The 24,431-nt window shown below is 43.2% G+C and overlaps 3 protein-coding genes across 4 annotated transcripts; 1 reads left to right on the top strand and 2 right to left on the bottom strand.

Moving 5' to 3' along the window:
- Positions 1-445: 445 nt before the first annotated feature.
- Positions 446-10,360, bottom strand: rapsn (receptor-associated protein of the synapse, 43kD). The gene is made up of 8 exons (XM_066685402.1): positions 9,788-10,360; positions 8,101-8,439; positions 5,899-6,057; positions 2,290-2,388; positions 1,912-2,034; positions 1,188-1,241; positions 867-1,066; positions 446-772 (listed from the first exon to the last, which is right to left on the bottom strand). The coding sequence occupies exons 1-8, from the start codon at positions 10,010-10,012 to the stop codon at positions 700-702; spliced, it is 1,272 nt and encodes a 423-aa protein (XP_066541499.1). The 5' UTR covers positions 10,013-10,360; the 3' UTR covers positions 446-699.
- On the top strand, positions 6,336-24,342 carry LOC136709863 (protein FAM180A). Of its 2 annotated transcripts, none has more exons than XM_066685404.1 (3): positions 6,336-6,440; positions 21,832-21,911; positions 23,826-24,342. In XM_066685404.1, exons 2-3 carry the CDS (start codon positions 21,903-21,905, stop codon positions 24,159-24,161), a joined length of 345 nt encoding a protein of 114 aa, XP_066541501.1. In that variant the 5' UTR covers positions 6,336-6,440; positions 21,832-21,902; the 3' UTR covers positions 24,162-24,342. The 2 variants fall into 2 exon arrangements, with proteins under 2 accessions (XP_066541501.1, XP_066541500.1); XM_066685403.1 differs by lacking the exon at positions 6,336-6,440 and adding an exon at positions 18,758-18,856.
- On the bottom strand, positions 12,691-19,290 carry kbtbd4 (kelch repeat and BTB (POZ) domain containing 4). Its single transcript, XM_066685401.1, has 5 exons — positions 18,686-19,290; positions 16,206-16,601; positions 15,990-16,131; positions 15,423-15,529; positions 12,691-15,333 (listed from the first exon to the last, which is right to left on the bottom strand). Exons 1-5 carry the CDS (start codon positions 18,749-18,751, stop codon positions 14,473-14,475), a joined length of 1,572 nt encoding a protein of 523 aa, XP_066541498.1. The 5' UTR covers positions 18,752-19,290; the 3' UTR covers positions 12,691-14,472.
- Positions 24,343-24,431: the final 89 nt, after the last annotated feature.

The raw sequence follows: 24,431 nt of genomic DNA, 5'->3' as shown, positions 1-24,431 counted from the left end.
AATAAATTTTTTAAATTTACGTTTTAAATTTGTTAAGAAAATCACATCTGGGGTCTGAATAAAATGACAAAACTGTCTTAGTTAATACACTACTCTAATAACTGCCCCCACTCACTCTCCGTAGCTTAGAAACTGAAAGATGGAAAACGATATATCAATAGATATGTTTACAAACTAAACCAACCTCAGTCTGCCTGATCTTCTTAATAATAAACCTGTGTATTACAAAGTACATACAGGCTTTAAACAGGTAGATTTTAGGCATGTGAAAACCTGCAAGGTCATCGCAGTTTGACAAACAGCACCATCCATTCATGTTGTAAGTATGTAACTGCCAGGTACAGGCAGGTACAGATACAAAGATCAAATTCTACCTCAGTCAAAATACATGGAAAAATGATCCATACCATGTTAGCACTATTGAGAAGATGATATTTGCGGTGACCACCTTTCGACTCCCACGGCGTTTTTGGCTACTGTCGATACCTCATCCAGGGTAGAGACAGAGGACAGAGTCAGTGATAGTCAAGACTCAGCGAAGTCTAACCTCGCCAAGTGTTTCACTTGATTCTGACCGCTGGAGTTTTCCATTAGCGCTATGTCCCTCACTGGTTCAGTCTTGGTATTAATCCCAGATTCTGTGTCTCCTGTTAGAGATCATTGCAGTCTTTATCTCAGTAGGTGACCATCCGTTGAACATCATACAAATCCTGGCTTCACAGAAGCACGCCGACATTTTGGACATCCCTGAGTCCCGTTTGTCTGCAGGCACCTGTTTAACCAGACGTGAATGATCAGGAAGGATTGCATATATTAATCACACTCATTGCACATGGACTTGGCATGAGCACCACAGGGCCACTTACTTAAGGTGGAAAATGTGGGAGCAGGGCAAGGCCTGCAGCTGCTGGTTCTTCTCCCCGATGGACTCGCCACACATGCCGCAGTAGAGCTCCAGCTCCTCCACGCACTGCAGGAACTTCACCACCTGCTCCCTCAGCTCCTCCTGCTGCTCCCTGCTGCGGTAGATGCCCTCTGTCAGGCAGTGCACCTTCAGGGAACCAAGCTAGAGAAGCACACAGAATCAGCAGCATGTGAAGGCAAGCTGTGACGCTGATGTGGAGTCAAAAGAACTCATATCTGGGATGCACCTGAGTGAAAAGGCTGCAGAAAGAGGCACTACACACCTTATTTCCAGTTGCCTCTGCTAGGTCGTATGCACGTTGAAAGGAGTCCAGGGCCTAAGGAGAGTTTAAAATGGGTAATTATTATGATCTTTTGTATGTTAAATATTTACTGTCTTGAACCGAATGTAATCTCATTTAAGGAGAGCAGAAACAATGAGCAATCCAATACTTTTACTTTTAAAAATTGTATATAATATAAAAAGGCGGCACGGTGGTGCAGCAGGTAGGTGTCGCTGTCACACAGCTCCAGGGGCTTGGAGGAGTGTGGTGTGTTCTCCCTGTGTCTGCGTGGGTTTCCTCCGGGTGACTGTCTGTGAGGAGTGTGGAGTGTTCTCCCTGTGTCTGCGTGGGTTTCCTCCGGGTGACTGTCTGTGAGGAGTGTGGTGTGTTCTCCCTGTGTCTGCGTGGGTTTCCTCCGGGTGACTGTCTGTGAGGAGTGTGGTGTGTTCTCCCTGTGTCTGTGTGGGTTTCCTTCGGGTGCTCCGGTTTCCTCCCATGGTCCAAAAACACGCGTTGGTAGGTGGATTGGCGACTCAAAAGTGTCCGTAGGTGTGAGTGTGTGAGTGAATGTGTGAGTGTGTGTTGCCCTGTGAAGGACTGGCGCCCCCTTCAGGGTGTATTCCCACCTTGCGCCTAATGATTCCAGGTAGGCTCTGGACCCCCCGTGACCCTAAAATTGGATAAGCGGTTACAGATAATGGATGGATGGATAAAAATATTTTACCTTGTCGTGGTCCTTCTGGAGCAGCCAACACTTCCCCACCCCTAAGTAGATGGATGCCTGTCCCAGGCGGTTGCCGATCTCTGTCATGATACACATTGAAGACTCGTAGCGAGGGAATGCTTTCTGGAGAGGTGAGAGAACAGTAGGAATAATCACATTTTACTATAGCTCTTCATCTCTGAGCAGTAGATCTGGAGAGAGATCCTGTAAATTCTCAGAAAGACGTGGCAAGAGACCAGCATCGAAGGAAATTTAAAAGATAATCAATAACCAACAAACACACATACATCGTCTTTGGTCTGAGCACAGAACTGCACAGGTGCTCATATGATATGCCAACAATTCATAAAAGTTTTACATGGACCTGAATGAATTTACCTCAACATCCTTTCGGCAGCGATGAATATCAGCAAAGTTCAGGAGACACATGGCCTGCAAAGGACGATCTCCATGCTGCAGTGCAATCTTCATTGATTCCTGGGAGTAAAAAGAATGTCTTGGTCAGACATGCTAGACTCCTTCTCTCTCGGCTTACGGCAGAGAAAGAGCTGAGGGAGACCTTCAAACGTTGAAAATCTCGAAAAGGGTTGAGGATATTGCTTTATTCCTAAGGTGCGTGATACTGACTTATTTTTGCCGTTTCAGATTATTTAGGTAGGAACCCACTCTAAATTTGAGACAGCGCTAACCACATGAAAGTAAACACAAACCAAAATTTTTAGTAGAGTTACAAATGAGTTTAAAATGTCCAGGGTGTGTGATAAGCGTTTCTCTAGTAGGTAGATGTTTCAGTGAAATGATGTACACTTGGTGATGTGTTTTAAATTGATAAAATGGGAAATGAGAAGTGTTTCAAACAGAGTTGTGTTTATAAACCTAGCGCTAGCTTCGAATCTTAAGGTGGAACAGAGAATACAAGAACCTGATGAGTGACGCAATTATGTGTCGGCCAAAAAAACGACACGTAAGGTGGAACGAAATGTTTGACTCCAAAAATTGTGGATGAGATCGGCCTTCTAAACGACATTTATGTTGAAAAGTAAAATCGATAAGTAACACCAGCCATGTCAAATCTAAATATTTCAGGTGGATACGGACAGAAAAGGCTTGTAAATGCAGGGGAATGGTGGCCACATTCACTTTTTTGCATAGGTAGATGTTTTAGTGAAATGATAAACACTTTTCTGTGTAAATATGTTGATTATGGCACATTCTTCTTAGCTATTAGGGCCCAAGTTCTTAAACTCGTCTCTTGTTCGTTCAGTTTTCCTCAAACTGGCAACCTGTTCGAGCTTCACGTCTGGGGAGGAGGGGGAGGAGGCAGACAGCTCTCTCCACTGTTTTGAAACTGTATAATATTTCAGATTTTAAACGCTTGGTGTCAGTATTACATATTGCTCCTTTAAAAGATGTGGAGCTTCTGAACGTAAACAAATCAGAGTGAACTGCAGTTCCCCACAATCATAGACACCTTTAACGTACTTCAGTCCACTTTAATTAGTTACAACATGTAAGGTAGGTATATCAGATGAGAAACCTATCACACTTTGTGTGATATAAGGCCTGCAGTGTTTACATTTAATTGCTGGCTACATTAATACTGTAGATCCAGTGTAAAACTAACTATAAAAGGGAACTGAGCATACTAAACCTGTCATGACTAATTAGATATGTAGTCATTCTTGTATTCCCAGGGTCCTATTTCCCCCAGATATTCACATGTGCCCTTCCAGGGTCCTTGTTCCCACATTCCTGTTCCTCAGATAAATACAGCACATAATGGGGACCTGATAAAGCTGTTCCCAAGCTGTTTTTTCTTGACATGACATGGGTTATTGTGGGAAGGTGTTAAAGGTGTTTTCTGTTCCCCAGCACTGGCATCGTTTATGACTCCACAGAACACAGTCCAACTCTTAAAAGCATTCTCCATTTTAAGACTTTTTCAGCAGTTCACTCCTCTTCCCACTTGCATGGAAGCTGAAATCTGACCCCTCCTGTAACACTACTATAACCGAGGAATGCGCCGCTCTGACGTCTGTCCCCCCCAGTGGCAGAGCATTGTGACTCCTGCGGTCCGAAGTGATGACTCTCTGCTACATTGCTCTTTGGGTCATCAGAGAAGGGCTGAGGGCTAAGCTCTTCATTATCACTCCTCTCAGACAGCACCTCGGCACTGCAGAGGGCCCTTGACTTGACATATTTTTAACAGCTATAGTAAAGGAGGTGGGTTTGGTTATGGCTTGGAGGGAGGATTTGGCACAATTCCTACAAACAGCTGCACCTGTCAGTTGTTGGTTCTTGCTCACACAGACAAAGAGAGTACAGAATATAGATTTGGAGGGCAGGGTTGTGCCAAGGGGACTGATAAATATGAACAACATATGGCAGCCAGTGGGATTAAGCTGTTGCAACTCGTAAAAGCTCAGGTGACTACTGATGCAAGCTGTGGTACCAGCGTCTGTGTGCGAAGGTTTAAAGTTACAAGTAGATAACTATATTGAGATGGTCTGTTCTGTTGTCTGATCTCTTGCTACCAGTATGTTGTGTCACTCTTGTGAGCAGATGATGACAGCACAAAAATGACCTCACTGTCTTGCAATTGGGCGGTAATCTTTTGTAAATGCTGGCTTTGATGTAGTGCTCATGGCTTCAATGATTAATGAGAGTTTAAACATAGTCATTCAAGCATTAATGGCATTGCTTATGGAAGCAGTGTTCATGAGACACACACACATTCATTCATTCATTATCTGTAACCGCTTATTCAATTTAGGGTCGCAGTGGGTCCAGAGCCTACCTGGAATCATTGGGCACAAGGCGGGAATACACCCTGGAGGGGGCGCCAGTCCTTCACAGGGCGAGACACACACAATTATTTAAAACAATTCACTCAATTAGGCGTTAAAGTAAATATGGCTTTGCCTGCTCCACTCTTTACTACACCAATATATTGGCTGTATCCTAAATCCCTACTTTCTTATTAGGACACTTAAAAACACCAGCTATTTTACTCCTACTGCGGTCCAGATTGTAAAGTGGAAATCCAGGGTGATTTTAACTTTAAGACCCATAAATTCCTAATAGTGCCCCATAACTAGGGTGACCAGACGTCCTCTTTTACCCGGACATGTCCTCTTTTTAGACGTAAAAAAATGTCCGGGCGGAATTTCACAAACGTCCGGGATTTTGTTTTTCTAGAGCTTACATAGAACTTCGAGAAGTTTCGTTCACAAACTAGTCCCGCCCTCCCCTACTCCGATTGGTTCGCTTGAGTGAGAAGGGGGCGTGGTGAAGTAGCCTAAAATCTTCTGATTGGACGGTCTGACTGTAGAGCTACCGTTATTGGTCGATAACCTTCTCTGTAAACATTTAATTGGTCAGTCTGCACGTCAGTAGTCGTCCACAACCCCCCCCGGAGACGTGTCCACTTTTTCACCATCTCAGATCTGGTCGCCCTACCCATAATTCACTCTGTGGATCACTACATGAACATATACCATTGTTTATTAATGCCAAGCTGTCTTTGGAGGCACTCTTGGGTCTAAAGGGTTGCAATTTAAACCCTGGGACAGGCAGGAAATGGGGTGAGGTGAGTGTAGGAACAGTTCCTTCAACAATAACAGCTGAAATGCCTTTGAGCAAGGCATCTAAACCCTAAATGCGCCTTGGTGCTGGGGTGCCTGCTCACCACTGCGGGTGCTCGCTGCTCTTAGTGCACGTGTGTGTGTGTTGATTCTGTTGTACTGATATGCACTGACAATATATGCACATGTTTATTTTAAAATGTCTTCACAAATGTGTCTGAAGACATCATAGGACATGGTGATAGCTGGGTATGTGGTGCTGAGACAAAGGGAGTAAAAATAAACTGGAGAAAGAGTGATGGTTAGATTAGTCTGTTATTCAAACATGATTCATAATGTTATTTAATTACGGAAATAATATTAGTTCCGGCTCTAATGTGTCTTATCCCCCACTAGTTTGTACCTCACAGCATTCCATAGCGTCTGGCAGTCGATCAAGCTTCCTGTAGGCCACAGACATGTGGTACTGGCTCATGGCACGATACTTCAGGCTCCACCCCTTTCCGTAGTCATTCACAAGCTCAGCCGCTTTGCAAGGAAAGAACAGGGCCTTCTCATAATCCTGAAAGAGCAAATAGCATGCATTCATTCACACGGGTCTACGACAAAGTCTTTGGTGACCGTTCTCTTTATAGATAAATGATTGAAAGTGTTTAGAAGAAGATGGTGCAAATACTATCCGCTCAGTTGTTCTTTATACAAGAAATAATGTTAGTTAATGAATCAGAATCAGCTGTGTTTCAGCGGGAACAACTCATCTGTGCCAGCGAGGTGGAGCTGGAGTGAGGAAATACTGTTAAAAAGGGATAGGGATTGTGCATTTTCTATATTCTGGTGGCTTTGACATAGGAGTCCATTCTCCACATGCCTTTTTGTCACACACTCATTACAGCCGACTGTTCTGGGGATACAGGGGATTAAACACTACAAATCTCTAGTGTCAAGGTGAGTACAAAAGCCTATATCTGGACCTGCATGCTGTGCTTGGCTTGCCTGCTGATACACTGCGTCTTACATGTCAGCAATTTGTTCTGCCATGTAATCTGCAGTTCCTATTTTAACCATGAATTACTGCAGCGTAGAAACTTCGGCCTAGTTCTCGGGTAGTGCAGATCTGTTCTGGTGTTTTTTTGTGTGTGTGTTGTTGTTGTTTTTTTTTAAATCCAGTTTTGCACACTGAGTACAGTTCTGCACTATGAGCCTCTGTATTCCACTGGTGGTGCAGAGTGTTTGGCTGTGTCCAAACCGAAAGGTAGCAACCTTGTACCTGGATGCCTGTGCTGTCTCATAAGTCAGTACTTTAGAAATCAGCATTTTAATCATGTTTTAGACAGGCTTTGGAGGCAGCAAGTCACTATAACATTGCAGTGATAGCAATACGCTAACATTTGCTAATTACAGCTTTTGGAAAGAACTGATTGAAAACTCTGTGATGGCTCTGGGTAGTTCTAGTCAGAAATAATGTATTAACCTAGATGTAACTTAGCATACATTTCTACAGAAATTTAGCTGGACCCAGAGCTAGCCCTGCTGTTTTGCTTAAGCGAGTGCTGCTGACAGGATTAAGGGAAATGTAAAGCAACAAAGGATACAGCTGCGCTAATTTAAAAAATTGTCCAAATGGAGAAAATACAGCTTTTTATACGATCATTAAATTTATACACAAACTAACATATTACTTCCTCAGAGTACTGCCTCAGTAGGTAGCATTTAGGACATTTCAGGCATTGTCAACAACTGAGCATTTTGAGCTAGGTAAGTTGACAGGATGTTAAATAAAGCGCTTCATTTTATATTTAGTTTCCTCCGGGTGACTGTCTGTGAGGAGTGTGGTGTGTTCTCCCTGTGTCTGCGTGGGTTTCCTCCGGGTGACTGTCTGTGAGGAGTGTGGTGTGTTCTCCCTGTGTCTGCGTGGGTTTCCTCCGGGTGACTGTCTGTGAGGAGTGTGGTGTGTTCTCCCTGTGTCTGCGTGGGTTTCCTCCGGGTGACTGTCTGTGAGGAGTGTGGTGTGTTCTCCCTGTGTCTGCGTGGGTTTCCTCCGGGTGACTGTCTGTGAGGAGTGTGGTGTGTTCTCCCTGTGTCTGCGTGGGTTTCCTCCGGGTGACTGTCTGTGAGGAGTTTGTTGTGTTCTCCCTGTGTCTGCGTGGGTTTCCTCCGGGTGCTCCAGTTTCCTCCCACAGTCCAAAAACACGTTGGTAGGTGGATTGGCGACTCAAAAAGTGTCAGTATATGTGAATGAATGTGTGTGTCTGTGTTGCCCTGTGAAGGGCTGGCGCCCCCTCCAGGGTGTATTCCCGCCTTGCGCCCAATAATTCCAGGTAGGCTCTGGACCCACCGTGACCCTGAACTGGTTAAGCGCTTACAGATAATGGATGGATGGATGGATTTTACATTTAGATTTATAGCACAGTATTTTATTTTTTTTAAACAAATTGTGATACAAGATACAAGTGTTTAGTTTCATTATTGATATTAAATACGATACATGACATCCCTACTGTAAATTAACGTTATTTAAGTTTCATAAGTTATGAACAAAGCAATTCAAAATCAGTTCTATACCTAGAAGAACATAATATGTTCATGTGTATTTTATGGATCATACCTTCAACTGAATATAAAAGTTGCCCAAACTGCAGCAGACTCTGCATTCCAGCATCTTGTCGTCGTTGTTGTGTGCATATCGCAGGGCCTTCTCATAACTTTCCAAAGCTTTCTGGAAGACACTGAGGCCTAGGAAGGCGTTCCCCATGCTCAGACACACTTGTCCATTGAGCTGCAGGCTCACGGTGGTGCCCTGCATGTTTAAGCAGGTCTTGCAGTAGGAAATGGTTTTCTGGAAGTCACAGAGTTTCTCGTTGCTGCGGGCCAGGTTCAAGTAGCCTTCCGTTAGGTAATCTGGATCCTCCATCTCTCGAGCTGTGTCGATCTGAGCCAGAGCATACTGATGGTGGAATGGACGTTAGTGCAGGAGATGACAGAGAAACACAAAATGAATTACACATTTTGCCACTGGTCTGACCACAGTAGTGACAGGGACAGCAGCGTAGGTCCAAGCATTTTATGAGCGGTTGCACCAGCAGGATATTCTTATGCAAGCTCTAGTATTATTTATACATGTTATCTGTGAGCCAACTTTGAGTCTCGCATGCAACACACTACAGTATCCCTGGAGACAAGAGTTCATCATCAAAATTCTTTACGTGTTGACTCTGATATCATGAAAGGGTTGATGCACTGTTATAATCTGTATTAATGTAATATACGCATCTTATTCTACGTATGTTTTGTTTTGGAAGCTAGGGTTAACTTCTAAGAACCAAGGTCTTTTTCCATCCTGAAGAATGCAGATGTGCACTCAAGGGGGACTTGATCCTACTCATACCCTGAGGCAGTTATGGATCCAGAAATATGGACCCACTTCTACTTCTGAGTGCTTCTGAGCGTTCTGCACTTCGTTGTATTGTACACACTTTAAAAATTATAAGAAAAACAGTCCCCCAAAGAGAAGTAATGTGATTACCAGTGTCATACGTCATCTTCAGAGTCTTTTTTTTAAAGCTTTCAGAATCAATTTACATTTTGAGAATTACAAATTAGTGATTTTACATTATTTCTGAACTGAACTGCCCTCTCAGTCGTGTAGTGGCCTGTAAAGATAGTCTAGATTCTTCAGAAAAGTGTGACTACGGTTTCCACTGCTTTGTTTGTCACTGATGACTATTCAGTTCATGTTCTTTAGCTGTTTTAACTTGCTAATGAAGTTCTCACTAAACATAGCAAAGCATGTTTCTGTGTGAGTAAGGAACTTTATGTCAACAAGCTGCACCGAGCGGAGGATCGTTTCGCATGAGGCTCTCTTTACCCCTTTCCTACGGAAGACACAAATTAAAAATAGCCCAACAACATGTTTCATAAACTTTACCTCAAAAATGTTATCCAACGTTAGCATACGCAACGTTAGCAAGTTAGCATTCGTTTTTAAAGTTTGAATCAAAGAACAGTGATAACTCTGGAATATCTGAACAAACCATAATAAATATATAGTATTTTGGAAATTCATATTTCACAGTTTTCAAATGTTTGAGTATAATTTCTTTACTTTAGACAACAATTTCAGACAACATTAAAAATTTGACCTGGATCATAAATAGTGTATGTTGAACTATTTATTTAGTATTATTTATATATATATATATAAAATGCCTCAAATAACACCTAAAAGTATCAAGGTTCTTAATTTTACGCTCATTAATAATAATAAGATGTTAGCCATTTGCCAGGCAGCTTACCTTTAGCATCTCTTTGTATTTCCCCATCTCTGAATGGGCCGTAATCAGGCAACCTAAAGCCCTGAACTTCCCCCCGGGATCAGAAGTTTTCTCCAGCACCTTCATCCAGACGTGCAGTGCTTTGTCCGTCTCATTGGACTGGTAAAGCTTCAACCCTTTCTCAATCTGCTGCTTTGTTTGGTCCTGTCCCATCTCTACAACAATGAGCCTCATAAAAATACTCATCCACCTGGCTCTTCGGCCTTCAGAAATAGCCCAAGCATGCAATCCCTCTCCTTGTGCTGTTTGGACAATGGAGGAGCAGTTGAAAGGAGAACAATCCACGCCAGGTCTCTGCACCCACCAGCCACTTTAATCCACCGTTCTCAGCTTTGGGGTGCAGAGAGAAGAGGGAGAAAGTGGATCCACTGCATATGAGAACCCCAGAGCCAATATCCTCATTGCTCATCACCATTGGAAAAGTGCAGAGAACCTCAAAAAAGTCATCTGTACTCCTTCGATTGAAAACTAGTCCTTGAGCTTCTCAAACAGCCAGCATTGTAGCTTTAGGTGTTCTTAGCAACATTCGAAGACGCTGAAGGAATACGTCCCAGTCCAAGGTGCTGGCAGTGATCTCCCAGAATATCTACTGCCTCCACACCCCAGTGGGAGGAATTCTGTGTCCACTGGCCCCCTTCCCTTCCTATACCTCTTCCCTCCCTCCCTCTCCTGGGCTGGCGCTGCAGCAGATGGCCTTGTCAGTCTGAACCATGTGTCCCTGCTGGAATCCAACTTCAGTCTCTGAAAAGACCCAAGGTCACAAAAGACGCCAGCCCCGTCCCTCCTCCCACCTCAAATTCTACACTTCACCTTCTTACACCCACTCTTTCATCAAATGTTTACACCACTGTTTTCAACAGTACACAACTACGCCCCAACAAAGGTGTTCAGATACATTTGCAAGAATCTGGGCTCAGCAAGTGGGGGGCTATAAACAGACAGATATTTCACAACATCGAGAGAGCAAGTCAAATGCTCCTTACACTGGCTGGCAAGTTCCTGTGGGTGGGCCTTGTTAAGGCGCATATGTGCCGCCCCCCCCTTCAGCCCCCCGCTTTGGTGTCAGCAACTGATGCTTAGAATAGTTCACAAAGTCGGACGTGGTATTCGTCTTGAGTTACAGTATCACTGCTTCTTGAAACACATCAATGGGATCGAATCGTCAAGCTCTCAGCTGAAGCTGGCTTTCGTGCTCTTCTTTCCTTGTCCCTTTTCAGCCTTGCCTCAAGGATACAAATAGGTCCTTTTATCGCCTTGCCATTCACAAGATGGGTTACCTTTCCCAAGATAAATCTTCAGAGGATGTAAAGCACGTCTTTGTCATAACACAATTCCTGGATGGTGGGTGCAAGCGAGAGTCTAGGCTTTAATTTTATGGGGTGCTATTCGACGGCAGATTTCTTGATTTAATTGAATAAGTAGATTTGGAGAACGTCTGTTCAAGCTTCCAGCTCTGGAGACACTGATTGTTGGAGCAAGTTTGAGACGCCACTTTATATCTGGGTCTTCATTGTTTACAACTGCAAATAATAGTAGAGACATAGAAGTAAAACAAATAGGGTTCTTGATAAAAGACTATTTAGAGCCATGAATAGAAAACCATATGTATGTTTAAAGACTTCTTTGCAGGTGAAATAGTTCTTCAGAGTCATTTAGAATTTGTTGTATATGGATTAGTGTGGCATGGCAGGTAGCGTCGCTGTCACACCGCTCCAGAGTCCTGGGGTTGTAGGTTCGAGTGAGGTATTCAGTGTGTTCTCTCTGTGTCTGTATAGGTGTGCCCTGGTTTCCTCCCACGGTCCAAAAACACACCTTGGTAAGTGGATTGGCTCCACCAAGTGTCCATAGGTGTGAGTGAATGTGTGAGTGTGTGTCACACTGCAAAGGACTGGTGCCCCCTCCAGGTTGTGTTTTCACTTTGCGATTAGTGATTCTGAGTATACAGGCTCCGGATATATATATTCATTCATTCATTCATTGTCTGAAACTATTTATCCCATTCAGGGTCGCAGTGGATCCAGAGCCTACGCTGAATCACTGGGCGCAATGCAGGAGCACACCCTGGAGGGGGCGCCAGTCCCCCACAGGGCGACACACACATATATATGACACACACATATATATATATATATATATATTTTTTTTTTTTAAGTACTTGCTCACTATTCAAATTTAAGCAGATTTCTGATACTATGCTAAGTATTATTCAATTTTTGAAAGTCCTTTCTTTGACACAATATTTTAGATTCTCAATGGATGTGATAGACTTAAAGCAAATCTTTTGTACAAATTTACATTGGGGTTGTGTTGTCTTGTTAAAATACTTTCATCAGCTTGAGTGCTTTGTGTCATTAAATAAAAGTGGGACACACCTATAAACAATTAATGTAAATGCATAGTCAATGTGGAGTGCTTCATAGTCTGTGTGGAGTTCATTGTGCCCACTGGGGTTGTGCTGGTCAGTGCACTCCTGGTGCTGGCCCCAAGCCCGGCTGGAATGGGAGGGTTGCGTCAGGAAGGACATCTGGTGTAAAACCTGTGCCAAGCTGTCTGTGTGGATCAGTTTATCCAGTGTGGTGACCCCTCACGGTAGCAAACGAAAGTGGAACAACAACTCAGATTCTTACTTGGTGAGTTGTGTGCAGTGCAGACATAACCACACTTCCACAGACTGAAATGAGGCACAGCAGCCATTAGTTTTGTAATGTACAGTTCAGTGTTTTTAAGACCAATCCACATCAACATTTTTGTTCTGTATTTTCTAACCTGGGGACTTGATCAGGAAGATTATTCGGCAACATGTCCAGTCTGAGCAGAGCACATCAACCAATTGAAACACAAAGCAATAAGAATCAGTACTTCACATTTAATGTAAATGTTGGCCAAAAGGGGACATTACAGGATGAAAGTCATAAAAAGTTGGTGGCTTCAAAAGCCGTAGAACAAGTATTCACTTTATCAGCAAAAGTCTTCACTACCATCAAGAGTCACTGAGGATATGTACGTCACAGGAAAAACAGAACATTGATAATATGTAGACTTTCTGAGGGCCTTTCCTTCACTGTGAGGAATATATGATTCACCCTCATGCTCTGGCTCCTTCTTCTGATATGAAAAGCCTTACTGGTTTGCTACATCTGGTAATAATGGTTGTACTGGTTAAATGTTAGAAGATCTAACTCCGTGATGAGAGTGTAGCTAACTTACATTTACATGTTCTACCCATTACCTTTTCAGATGTGTTTGTAATGACACTGTAGATTGCACAGAAACAAAACTTTGGTATGTAGAACTGCTATGTTATTAGGCATACTCAGTATCTGAAAAAAAGCAATGTCCATATTCATCATACTTTTCAAAGTAAGAATACTGGAATATTACTTTTTTCTACAGGTAAAACTATTACAGATGGCAAAATGACTAGAAAAGGACCTATCGGTAAACTTTGATAATCAATTTTTCATGGCTTTACTCCATTAATAGTCAATTGATAATAGAAACTCCAGGGTACACATGTACAACAGCACAGCAGTCTGAAACAGGTGCTCTTCCCTTTTCTATATTTTATTTATTATTCATTCATTGTACGTTAACCCTAAACAGTACAAATAAGCTAAACGTAGCACTACCATGGTAAGATAACCATAACCTTTAGCTCATGTTGATGTGCTCCGGGTTGAGGCAAGAACTAAGCCACTTGAGGAGGAGTGCTGCCTTGTATATTATACTGTCTCTGATGGTGCCTATGGGTATCTGGCTAACTGCTGCTCTGACGTAGCATTATGCTAACTGCACTAGCTGGGTTTCTGTTCCTTTCTTAACAGAACTGAACCTCTGTTAAGGCCTCTTAAGTTTTACAGTGCCCTCTGATGCAGTTTAGAATTCAGATATGACACTTAAATATGAATCTAAAATCTAATTTGCTTATCCTAATTTAATAGTCAGTTTCTGAATCAAACTTCTAAATTAATTGAACAGTTGTGCCCATCCCTGTTATCGATGACTGTGGAAACTGGGCTAATTTTTGCAGATAATTAATAGTGGGTTGGGGATGGGGAAGCTGAGTCCAATACAATTCCAGTAACATATCTAGTTTAACACAGAACCCATCTTTAATGTGATATTGGTAGCTATTTATATTTCTTGTCAGATAGTAGAGTTGTAGTAGTTTGAAAATAACACTACATTCAGACATTATTCTAAGTTAGAATCAGTAGCAGATTGTCAGTACTGATTGTAGAGAGAAACTGTGCCCATCTTTAACATTTTGGTTCTGTTCAGTACTCTCAAGCCAAAAGAATGTAATTAATATGGATGATATGTGTTGAAAATAATATGCACTGATATGCAAGTCAGTTTAACTGCATTCTAACCTCACTGTCAAAAACTCAAAACTCAACTTATAACATAGTTCCTTGGAAATCTGACACTATTTGGTTGGTCTAACTGCACCCTGTGCCACTGTGTAACACACTGCACGACTGTATAAAGCTTGTCACACAAAAGCATAAGCACAAAATCTCTGTTTTGCGCTACTGCTTTCCCTAATACAATCATCATTCCTCACCATCACTGCAATCTGAAGGCTTAGAGTCCATGTGGTCCCCATTATTTCCCTGTAAACATTTACATGTATGATTTAAACATCAGGCTAAAACAAACTGCCAGTTTGTGAGGAGGATTTTGATTCCTTTGATAACAGACACCACAGAAGTAGCGGGGTTCAGCTTTAGGGTGTTTGCGTCTCCCTTCTTACATTTGTCCCTGAAGACGTAAATGCAGCCATTACAGCTGGCCACCTTCCACAGCGAGGGCACACAGCTCCACACCTCTGGGAAGCGCAGGCGAGTGAAGCTGTCCAGCAGTGGGTTGTAACACACCAGGGAGTCGCCTTCAGCCACAACGAAGATCAAGTCCTTGTGGGCAGTGGCATGCATGCAGCCGGCAAAAGGCAGCATGTATGGCTTGGTCTGGCACTTCTGTGTGGTTGTGTCAAAGCACTGAATGAGGCGAGACGGTTTAGTGAAGAAGTCCATGTCATTTTCTTCCCCACCGAGCAGATAGATGGTCCCACCCAGGTTGACCCCAGCGGCACCTGACACAGCTGTGTCCAGCTGGCTGGTCTCAGTCCACATGTTGTCCCGTACCGTGTAGTAGATAACAGCATTGGACAGCGTGTCCTGAAGTGTTTTACCCCCTAATGAGTAGATGGCATCCTCACTGGCCACAGACACCAGAGTGTGGTGAAGTCGGTCACGAGGAAGAGGGGCACATCTCTCCCAGTCCATGGTGTGCATGTTGCACTTCCACATGCGGCGCGGAATCGAGCCACCGACCACATACAGGTCACCGCCGTGCTTACACGCTGCTGTGATCTGGTGGCACAAGCTGTTCTGGCCACTCACGCTAATGGCGTCGTCCTCGTCACAGTGCAGGGACACGGCCAGCGAGTGTGTGCGTGTGTCCTCCTTGCCTATCAAGTAAATGTGCACGTTCTCACCGATCTCCTAAATGTGGAAAATAGAACAGATATGAAATAGCGAAAGAATCACGTTTCTAAAGATTTTTAAATATGAAATATCTGAATTAAACCCACCTTTAAGCTGTCAGAGAGCATATCTGAGAACTCCTCTCGCTCCACTTTGTTGTGATTTATCCAGGAGTCGATTGCTGCAGTTGGATTTTGGGAGCTTGGAACACCATCTAAGATATTAGTAGTTATTAGTCATACCTCTCTACAGAGAATATATGTAACAACATAATATACGTGCCTTATTAAAAAGACCTACTTGTTTTTACACTCATTGGTCATCTTGTGCTTCAAATGGTCAGGACCCCCCCACAGGAAACCCACAAAGCAGGAATGATTTTCACACAGGAGGATCATTCACACTGATGTTTTAGTGTGTGTGGACAGGGAGTAGATACTGTTAAAAAAAATCCAACAGCACTACTGTATCTGATCCACTCCTATAAGCACCACACACACTAAACTGTCACTGCAGCGCTGGGAATGAACACCCAAATCATGCCTGCATTTTGTCTGTCCTGACCATTGAAATACAACGTGAAAACAGGCTAACGGTGCATGGAGAACAAAAGATGGACAGCAGTCTGTAACTGATAGTTTATATACTCAAATCAGCCCTGGTCAACAGCCCACCTTTGATGATGTCCATGAGAAGACGCAAAGGCAGGTTGAGGAACTCTTCTGTTTGGTGCAGCTGCACCAGGTGAATCTTAGCACAGTGCTTTGCCGCCGTATACAGCTCCTGGTCACTGTGTCTGTCTGCTAGCCACATCACCTGAAAGAGATGGCTGAGTCAGTCAACTAAGCACAAGAAAGCAAACCATACCCGTTATTCTCCCTGGGACTCACCTGCAAGCAGTTCTTGACCTCCACAGTTCTTGAGAGGAAGCGGGAGCACTCTTCGAAGAGGGCAGTAAGCTGGTACATGTCAGCCATCTCGTAGGTGTCCTGCAGGTCCTCCACCTGCAGCTTGATGGTGCCGTGGTAGATGTAGTCCACCAGCAGCTGGAAGACAGACGCACTCACATCCTTAAGCTCGATGTGGCGGTCGTGGGCCTCTCGGAGGTTGGATGTGAACATGGACCTGAAGAAGCTGCTCTGCGCCGACAGCACCAGACGATGTAGCTGGAACTCCTTGCCCTCTACTGTGATGATGACATCCGCAAACAGACCGTCTTCCAGGCACAAGTCCATGATGCTCTTCACTACACGGCTTGAGTGGGAGCGGTCAATGAAGGTATAGCCCTGAAAATAGGGAAGGGGACACTGTTGGGTTTTCTGATACTGTGAAAACCATTGCAGGACTAATGTCGCCAATAAAGACACCTATATCTGTAAAAGTGGGCTTACAAGAATCAAGATTCAAATGTTTTATTATCATGTACACAGTAAACAGGCAGTTACACTGTACAATGAAAATCTTACTTTCCTAGTCTTCCAATACACCATAGGCTATTAATTAAAATAAAGTATAATATATTTTATAAAAAATATTATACAACAAGTTTTCATTCATTCATTCATTATCTGTAACCCTCCTCTAGTTCAGGGTCGCGATTGGTCCAGAGACTACCTGGAATCATTGGACGCAAGGCAGGAATACACCCTGGAGGGGGCGCCAGTCCTTCACAGGGCAACACACACATTCACTCACACAGTCACACCTACGGACACTTTTGAGTCACCAATCCACCTACCAACGTGTGTTTTTTGGACCGTGGGAGGAAAACAGAGCACCCAGAGGAAACCCACGCGGACACGGGGGGAACATACCACACTCCTCACAGACAGTCACCCGGAGGAAACCCACGCAGACACAGGGAGAACATGCCACACTCCTCACAGACAGTCACCCAGAGGAAACCCACGCAGACACAGGGAGAACACGCCACACTCCTCACAGACAATCACCCGGAGGAAACCCACGCAGACACAGGGAGAACACACCACACTCCTCACAGACAGTCACCCGGAGGAAACCCACGCAGACACAGGGAGAACACACCACACTCCTCACAGACAGTTACCCGAAGGAAACCCATGCAGACACAGGGAGAACACACCACACTCCTCACAGACAGTTACCCGAAGGAAACCCACACAGACACAGGAAAAACACACCACACTCCTCACAGAGAGTCACCCGGAGGAAACTCACGCAGACACAGGGAGAACACACCACACTCCTCACAGAGAGTCACCCGGAGGAAACCCACGCAGACACAGGGAGAACACACCACACTCCTCACAGACAGTTACCCGAAGGAAACCCACGCAGACACAGGAAAAACACACCACAATCCTCACAGAGAGTCACCCGGAGGAAACCCACGCAGACACAGGGAGAACACACCACACTCCTCACAGACAGTTACCCGAAGGAAACCCACGCAGACACAGGAAAAACACACCACAATCCTCACAGACAGTCACACGGAGCGGGACTCAAACCCACAACCTCCAGGTCCCTGGAGCTGTGTGACTGCGACACTACCTGCTGCACTACCGTGCCGCACTACAACAAGAACATACATATAATTAAGCTATATTTATATTTATATTATATAATTTATATATTCATTCATGATCTGTAACCGCTTATCCAATTCAGGGTCGCGGTGGGTCCAGAGCCTACCTGGAATCATTGGGCGCAAGGCGGGAATACACCCTGGAGGGGGCGCCAGTCCTTCAGAGGGCAACATAGACACACACACATTCACTCACACACTCACACCTACGGACAATTTTGAGTCGCCAATCCACCTACCAACGTGTGTTTTTGGACCGTGGGAGGAAACCGGAGCACCCGGAGGAAACCCACACAGACACAGGGAGAACACACCAACTCCTCACAGACAGTCACCCGGAGCGGGAATATATATATATATATATATATAATTTATATTAGGCATATAACATAACTATAAATATGAGTATGTAAAGAAACCTATGACATATCTCATCTAGACATATTAGGTAGTTATTACCAGTATTGTGCAAAGAGTATGGCAGTAAATATTCATGTGTTGTTTTGTGCAGACAGCATTGCCATAAAAGGAGCTGTGCATTATTGCAGTAGTATGACAGCAGCAATAAATGTGATGACCAACGTGCGTGATGCAGGCATAATTATATATATACGTATATAAATATGAAGTATAGAATTAAATTAAGTCACAGCATGAAGTACATTTCATTCATTCATTGTCTGTAACTGCTTCCTCCATGTTCTCTGAGACTTAGTATCTATTACTGTCAAAGTTTTCACGTGAAATAAAATAATCATACAGTATCGGTATCACAGTGCGGATCAGCCCACCCCTCAGTACCTGAAAATAGTTCTCCTCTCCGGACGAGCCTCCCACACTGAGGCCCGAGTCTTCTCCAGGCTCCATGGCATCTGCTGAGTGAGGTTCGCGTCTCCCTTTTTCAGCAGGAAAAGTTTATAGCCTTATAGCTGCACAAGAACGATGCTCCAACAGGTGCAGGGAAACGTGGTGGTGAGTGGGAGACGCACAACTTGGTCGAGTCTCTGCTGAATTAAACGACTAAATTTACTGGTACAACAGCAACAACAGCATTTAGGACGAGACAACACAACTCACTGCTGTTGTATGAGTCTTCACGAACTTAAGATGTGTTTTGAGGCTGGAACACGCGGTCGTGTCATGTTTGCTTGCCGCTCTTTAGCCTCCTAGCTGCTATCAATAGAGACGTTATTAGCTCCAGTAGTTTATTAGCGGACCCTGCGCTTCTCTCGGCGCAGGTGGAGGTTAAGCAGACGGGCAGTGGTGTATAAGTTTTACCGGCCTCCGGTGTATCTGCGGCCCAGGCACTTTCAGAGGAGACTTTCTTGTAAACGTGCTGTTGTTTTGAAAAAAGCAGAAGCTGGTGGATGCTGGTGTGTTTTGTGAGAGCCTCTGATTGACTCACTTCTGCCGCCGCGGGCTGGAGGACTTGCACTGCAGCAAAGAGCTCCGAACCGTCAGGGAGTCGAATCAATCAAAACCGACTCACAAACAAGAGTTGACTCGTTCGGATCCCAAGCCGCTCTTCATTGGATAGCATTAATCAATCACTCAATCAATCAAATAACCAGTCAATCAATCAATCTTTATTTACATAACACTGTTCAGACAAATCAAATTTGAATATCCAAAGTGGTTTACAAAACAAAATCTATATAAATAAATAAAAAAAGGTGTTAAAGCTAAAAAAATCTCCAAACAACAAACAAAATGACTTCATCAATATTTCAACTAAAACAAATACGAAAAGTAAGAGCATGTACACCACTCAATACTTAGTTGGGGCTCCTTTTGCCTGAATTACTGCAGCAATGTGGCGTGGCATGGAGTCGATCAATCTGTGGCACTGCTCAGGTGTTATAAGAGACCAGGTTGCTCTGATAGTGGCCTTTAACTCTTCTGCATTGTTGGGTCTGGCGTATTGCATCTTCCTCTTCACAATACCCCATAGATTTTCTACAGGGTTAAGGTCAGGGGAGTTTGCTGGCCAATTAAGAACAGGGATACCATGGTCCTTAAACCAGGTACTGGTAGTTTTGTCACTGTGTGCAGGTGCCAAGTCCAGTTGGAAAATGAAATCTGAATCTCCATAAAGTCGGTCAGCAGCAGGAAGCATGAAGTGCTCTAAAACGTCCCGGTAGATGGCTGCGTTTACCTTGGACCTCAGAAAACACAGTGAACTAACACCAGCAGATGACCATCACTGTCAGACCATCACTGACTGTAGAAACTTTACACTGGACCTCAAGCAACGAGGATTCTGTGCCTCTCCTCTCTTCCTCCAGACTCTGGGACCTTGATTTCCAAAGGAAATACAAAATTTACTTTCATCAGAGAACATAACTTTAGACCACTCAGCAGCAGTCCAGTCCTTTTTGGAAGCGAGACGCTTCTGACCGTGTCTCTTGTTCAAGAGTGGCTTCACACAAGGAATGCGACAGCTGAAACCCATGTCTTGCATACATCTGTGTGTTGGTGGTTCTTGAAGCACTGACTCCAGCTGCAGTCCAGTCTTTGTGAATCTCGCCCACATGTTTGAATGGGTTTTGTTTCACAATCCTCTCCAGGGTGCGGTTATCCCCATTGCCTGTACACTTTTCTACCACATCTTTTCCTTCCCTTCATATCTCTATAATTGTGCTGGGACACAGAGCTCTGTGAACAGCCAGCCTCTTTAGCAATGTGCTTTTGTGTCTTGCCCTGCTTGTGTAAGATGTCAACAGTCGTCTTCTGGACAACTGTCAAGACAGCAGTTTTTCCCATGATTGTGGAGCCTACAGAACTAGACTGAGAGACCATTTAAAGGCCTTTGCAGGTGTTTTGAGTTAATAAGCTGGTTAGAGTGTGGCACCAGGTGTCTTCAATATTGAACCTTTTCACAATATTCTAATTTTCTGAGATACTGAATTTGGGGTTTTCATTAGTTGTCAGTTATAATAATCAAATTAAAAGAAACAAACACTTTAAATATATCAGTCTGTGTGTAATGAATGAGTATAAAATACAAGCTTCACTTTTTGAATGGAATTACTGAAATAAATCAACTTTTTCATGATTTTCTAATTTTATGACCAGCACCTGTAGGTACACTTTGTCTTTCTACAGTTACAGACTGACGTGGTGGAGCTGTTTCGTGGGGGTTGCATTACACCTGTTTAGTATAATTTAGCTTCTATAACGTTAATCTGATCTCTTAAACGATTAATTAAAATTGTACTAGTGAGATTGCTGCTGTTGGAGTCATTGCCCAACACATGGATATAGCAAACCACACTTAGGAGATATTAAGCATGTTATATAGTAATCAGACCTGAATTCAAGCCTGCTGTAGGTTCCTGGTTTTGAGCTCTGAAAAGAGCTGGCCTGAAATCTCATTTTCCACAGGTGGAAGAATGCGAGGCAAAAATAGAGCGGCTGAAGCACACTCCGCGGTCCTTAAACTGAATGATATCCTGCTAAAAATCCCTCTTCTTTTGGCCAGCTGTTGATTTCAGGCAGATGTTTTCTGGAGTTCATAGCATTGTCAAAAATGCTGTTATTTAAACTCGCCTCAGTTTTCGTATGTCTTGCTGCATTCAGGGAGTTTTGGAAGATCTCAGGTAAGCTGCTGTTTTCTCTGTGTCTGATTTGCATGAAAGATATTTTTTAAGAAACTGAAAGGTGGAGCTGCTGAAGCGTAGTATTTCTACAGTGTGAGGGGAAGAGTGCTGCAAATGTGACGCACTTTTTATAATAATCAGATTTATTACTGTGTATTATAAGCTCAGTTGTGCTGCTTTTTTGAACATACATACAGCCAGAGACATTCCTCAAATTCCAAAATTAACTGCAAACTGCACGTTTTTCATTTCAGAAACTCTTGTATAGATCTTAGACAATATGAAAGGGAGTTACTGTGCATAACTTTAAGTAAACCAGGCACTAATCCTGTTTTGATCTTTGTGCAGATGTATCTGCTGTTCTACACGGAGGCCTTACACGCCCAGGTTTCATCAGATCTGTCAGTGATGCTAACTTGATGTTTGAGGCAGGAAACCTTTATTTTTCCACTTTGTAAATGTTTATTTATTTATTTATTTTTGGATGTGAAGCACCTTATGGAATTGGCCTTTAAAGCACTCACACAATCACTCATACCTACGCAATCATTTAGGAACTGCTGTAATAAATGCACTGTACTAAATCATAAAATGGCCACTGTGTGCTATCAGAGATTAAGGAAACATGCAAAGTACAAGCACTGCCATTTCTGATAGCACTGCTGCAGCCAGTTTGTTGTCCTATGAGGAGTGTCTGTCCCAGAGTGGAATTCTATTGGTGTTTCGGTCTATGATCCCACCCACTGCCCAATCCCAAGCACTGTTTGCCCACCCTTGGTTGCCAGGCGTAACACAGAATAACACAGAATGCTTCAACCAAGGAAGTGAACAAGTGAATTGGGACCTTAAAAGCCTTGGCATCTTTAGTTATCTTTAGTTACACTTATATAGCGCCTTTCTAGATACCCAAGGACGCTTTACAATCTACACTGTTCAGAACGCTCAATTCACACACACTGGCGAGAAGCGGCAGCCAAACGCGCACAGCGTACTCTCGACCAGAAACGACCGTCCACCTGGAGGACTGCATCGGGCACTAGGACTTCACCCAGGACAGAGCGCCAATCCATATCTGGGCACACACTCATTAACTCACAAACCAGGACAGTTATTTCAGAAGCCAATTCACCTACCCTCCATGTTTTTTTTTTTTTTTTATAAAAAGCTCTACGACCAGAGACAATTGTAAACTCAATGGTTTGTGTGTTTTAAACGAAGAAAGTGAGGAGTAAGAGTATTTCCAAAGCTGTCTACAACATCTATTTAAGGTGGAACAGAAAATTCAAATAAGAAGTAATATTAGCTTTATAACTGACCCATTTCAGGTGGAACTACAGTTTTGAATCCATAAATGTTGAATATGAAGCAAATTTTCTCCTGCTTAAATTATATTTAAGGTGGAATGAAAAACTCATGAAGATAACATCAGCCTTGTCTAGTGAAACACTTTGGGAGGAAATGTAAAGTCAAACATGAAGCTGGTAAAACCAGCAGGGACTCATTCACTTTTTGCCTTTTCCTAGCCTAGATAGATGTTTTATTGAAATCATGTACAGATTTCTGTGAAAATTTGTTGAAAATTTATTTTTAGATATGACGGTCCAAAGTTCTTGAACCTTTCCTGCACTCATTCGTTTAGGACCAGTTTTCATCGACCTGGGAACATACTTGGTCTGGGGAGGAGGGAGAGGGGGCAGACAGTTCTCAGCATTGTTTTAAACTTACAGTTTTAAATTGCAGTTCCCATTCATTCAACTATTTAACATGCTCACTTACTAACTGCTCCACAAGGAGTGCACTGTGCTTCACATCTATGACTGTGTCCATATATATATATATATAGTTCTTATGGAGTTATATGGCCAAAAGTTTGTGGACACCTGATTCAGTATCTTTTGAGCATTAGCATAGCATAAGAGCATTAGTGGCGTCAGGTTCTGATGCTGGATGATTAGTAACAATCGACAACACCATTCCAGCTCATCTTAAAGACAATGAAAAGTGCTTCACTAATCTAGAGAACACACTCCCACTGTTCCACAGCCATATGCTGGTGGGCTTGATACTTCAGAGTGTCCCATTTTGTTTCAGGTTTTTAAATGTAGACTAAAGTCTATATATATATGCTCCAATAAATGCCTACATCACCAAAGTGTACCTGAATTCACTAATCATAAGGTGTCTCTACAAACTGTTGACTCTCATTATGGCATGCGTACCACAATGAAAAATGTAATTCAGACAGCAGTGCCAACGCTAGTTGATGTATTGAAGACGAAATACATATTTGTGTCAAGAGATAAATATATAATAGATAAATTCAACCCCTTTCTTTATTCTAGTTCTTACTGAGTGGACTTGTGATCGACGTGGACAACAACATTGCCATGAGGGACCAAGAAATGGCCTCGATGAGGCAGGGCCGGGCTTTTATAACCCTTATAAATGATAACATACCTAAGACTGCACCAGCCCTGGAGGAGCTGCTGAACGGTCTGGAGGATCAAGAACAAATCTTCAGTGAGTCCAGTTTTGAGACCCTCATCCTGGGGATTGTCTACTCAGCCTACCAGGTCCGCAAGCAAGAAACCGAGAGGCAGGAGACTGAGCAGAAGGCTTGGGCCAATGTCTTTGGCCGCCTGGCAAATGCTACTTTTGTTCAGCTACGCAGCTATTAAATTGTGCCATGAAAAAGAGAAAGAAATTGCAGTGTCCAGGTCATGTTCCTAGTCTGCAGGAATGCCCCGCAACAATTTTACAGATATTAATAGCATACATTTTTATGTATATAAATATAATTAATACAATTAATTGAAAGGCATTATTTTAATTGTATTTTTCCATGTAGACAATTTCAAAGTTCAGCGTTATAAAGTGTTTCTGCTTTTTACAATCTAAGTAATTCTAAATGTAAATTTGACCCAGTCGTCAATCAATAAAATTCTCTG

This window comes from Hoplias malabaricus, chromosome 11 (genome assembly GCF_029633855.1).
Source record: "Hoplias malabaricus isolate fHopMal1 chromosome 11, fHopMal1.hap1, whole genome shotgun sequence".
In the NCBI taxonomy this organism is placed as follows: Eukaryota; Metazoa; Chordata; class Actinopteri; order Characiformes; family Erythrinidae; genus Hoplias; species Hoplias malabaricus.
Note: the sequence above shows the minus strand (reverse complement) of the source record. Positions and strands in the feature narration are given on the sequence as shown.

Coding starts and splice junctions, on each gene's coding strand:
- rapsn (XM_066685402.1), bottom strand. CDS start 10,012: ATGAGTATTTTTATGAGGCTCATTGTTGTAGAGATGGGACAGGACCAA. Junction 2,389..5,898: donor ACGCTATGGAATGCTGTGAG/GTACAAACTAGT, acceptor TTTTACTCCCAG/GAATCAATGAAGATTGCACT. Junction 1,067..1,187: donor CAGAGGCAACTGGAAATAAG/GTGTGTAGTGCC, acceptor GTGCTTCTCTAG/CTTGGTTCCCTGAAGGTGCA.
- kbtbd4 (XM_066685401.1), bottom strand. CDS start 18,751: ATGGAGCCTGGAGAAGACTCGGGCCTCAGTGTGGGAGGCTCGTCCGGA. Junction 16,132..16,205: donor AGGTCAAGAACTGCTTGCAG/GTGAGTCCCAGG, acceptor CATCTCTTTCAG/GTGATGTGGCTAGCAGACAG. Junction 15,530..15,989: donor TCTCATGGACATCATCAAAG/GTGGGCTGTTGA, acceptor CTAATATCTTAG/ATGGTGTTCCAAGCTCCCAA.